Consider the following 824-nt stretch of genomic DNA (forward strand, 5'->3'; position numbering starts at 1 on the left):
TTACTCATACATATATACAGGTTTGTCGCACACACACACAGCTAGCTAGCTGCATAGCTAGCTAGCTAGCTGCATAGCTAGCTAGCTAGGTAGCTGCATAGCTAGCTAGCTAGGTAACAAGCTACCTAGCTAGCTAGCTGACTAGGTAGCTAGGTAGGTGGCTAGCTAGGTAGCTAGAGTTGATTCATTAGCTAGCTAGCTAGCTAGCTGCTTAGCTGCATAGCTAGCTAGCTAGCTAGCTAGCTAGCCAGGCTTGGTTAGGAGGAACTGCATAGACCGTTCGTATTCAACTAAATACAGCAGCAGCAGCAGCAGCAGCAGCAGCAGGGAGCAACTGCAGCGGTGCATTTATTTATATATATTTATATATTTATTTATTTATTTATTAATATATTTATATATTTATTTATTTATTTGTGTATGCAGCTATCTGAGTTGGTTCTGTGTCTTCTTGGTGATGTACAAATAGCTGCTGAGGGGCCGCCGGGTGTACATGCAGCAGCAGCAGCAGCAAAGAAGAAGCAGCAGCAGCAGCAGCAGCAGCAGAAGCAGCAGCAGAAAACAAACAAAACAAAAAGTAAAACATAAACACGGACTGCTCTCATGTTAAAATATCCCCGTTGCTGCTGCTTCTCTTAAATATTTTGTGTAGAATGAAGGCCGCCTGCTGAGGTGTACATACACCCCACTGCTGCTGCAGTGTACATGCACCTTCTGCTTCTTTTGGGGTGTATATACACCTCACCTCAGCTGCTGCTGTTATATATATATATATATATATATATATATATATATATATATATATATATATATATATATATATA

General features: G+C 40.9%; 1 protein-coding gene across 1 annotated transcript in view; it reads left to right on the top strand.

Annotated features, from left to right (window-relative positions):
* The window catches only part of EMH_0004950 (uncharacterized protein), a gene marked incomplete at both ends in the record, with an annotated part of 11024 nt that extends 10436 nt beyond the window's left edge, over positions 1-588 (top strand). The window contains one exon of the mRNA XM_013496997.1: positions 427-588. Within this exon, the coding sequence (XP_013352451.1) occupies positions 427-588 (162 nt within the window). The remainder of the gene's footprint in view (positions 1-426) is intronic.
* Positions 589-824: the final 236 nt, after the last annotated feature.

Source organism: Eimeria mitis, genomic scaffold, assembly GCF_000499745.2.
Source record: "Eimeria mitis Houghton genomic scaffold, Emh_scaff241, whole genome shotgun sequence".
Lineage (NCBI taxonomy): Eukaryota > Apicomplexa > Conoidasida > Eucoccidiorida > Eimeriidae > Eimeria > Eimeria mitis.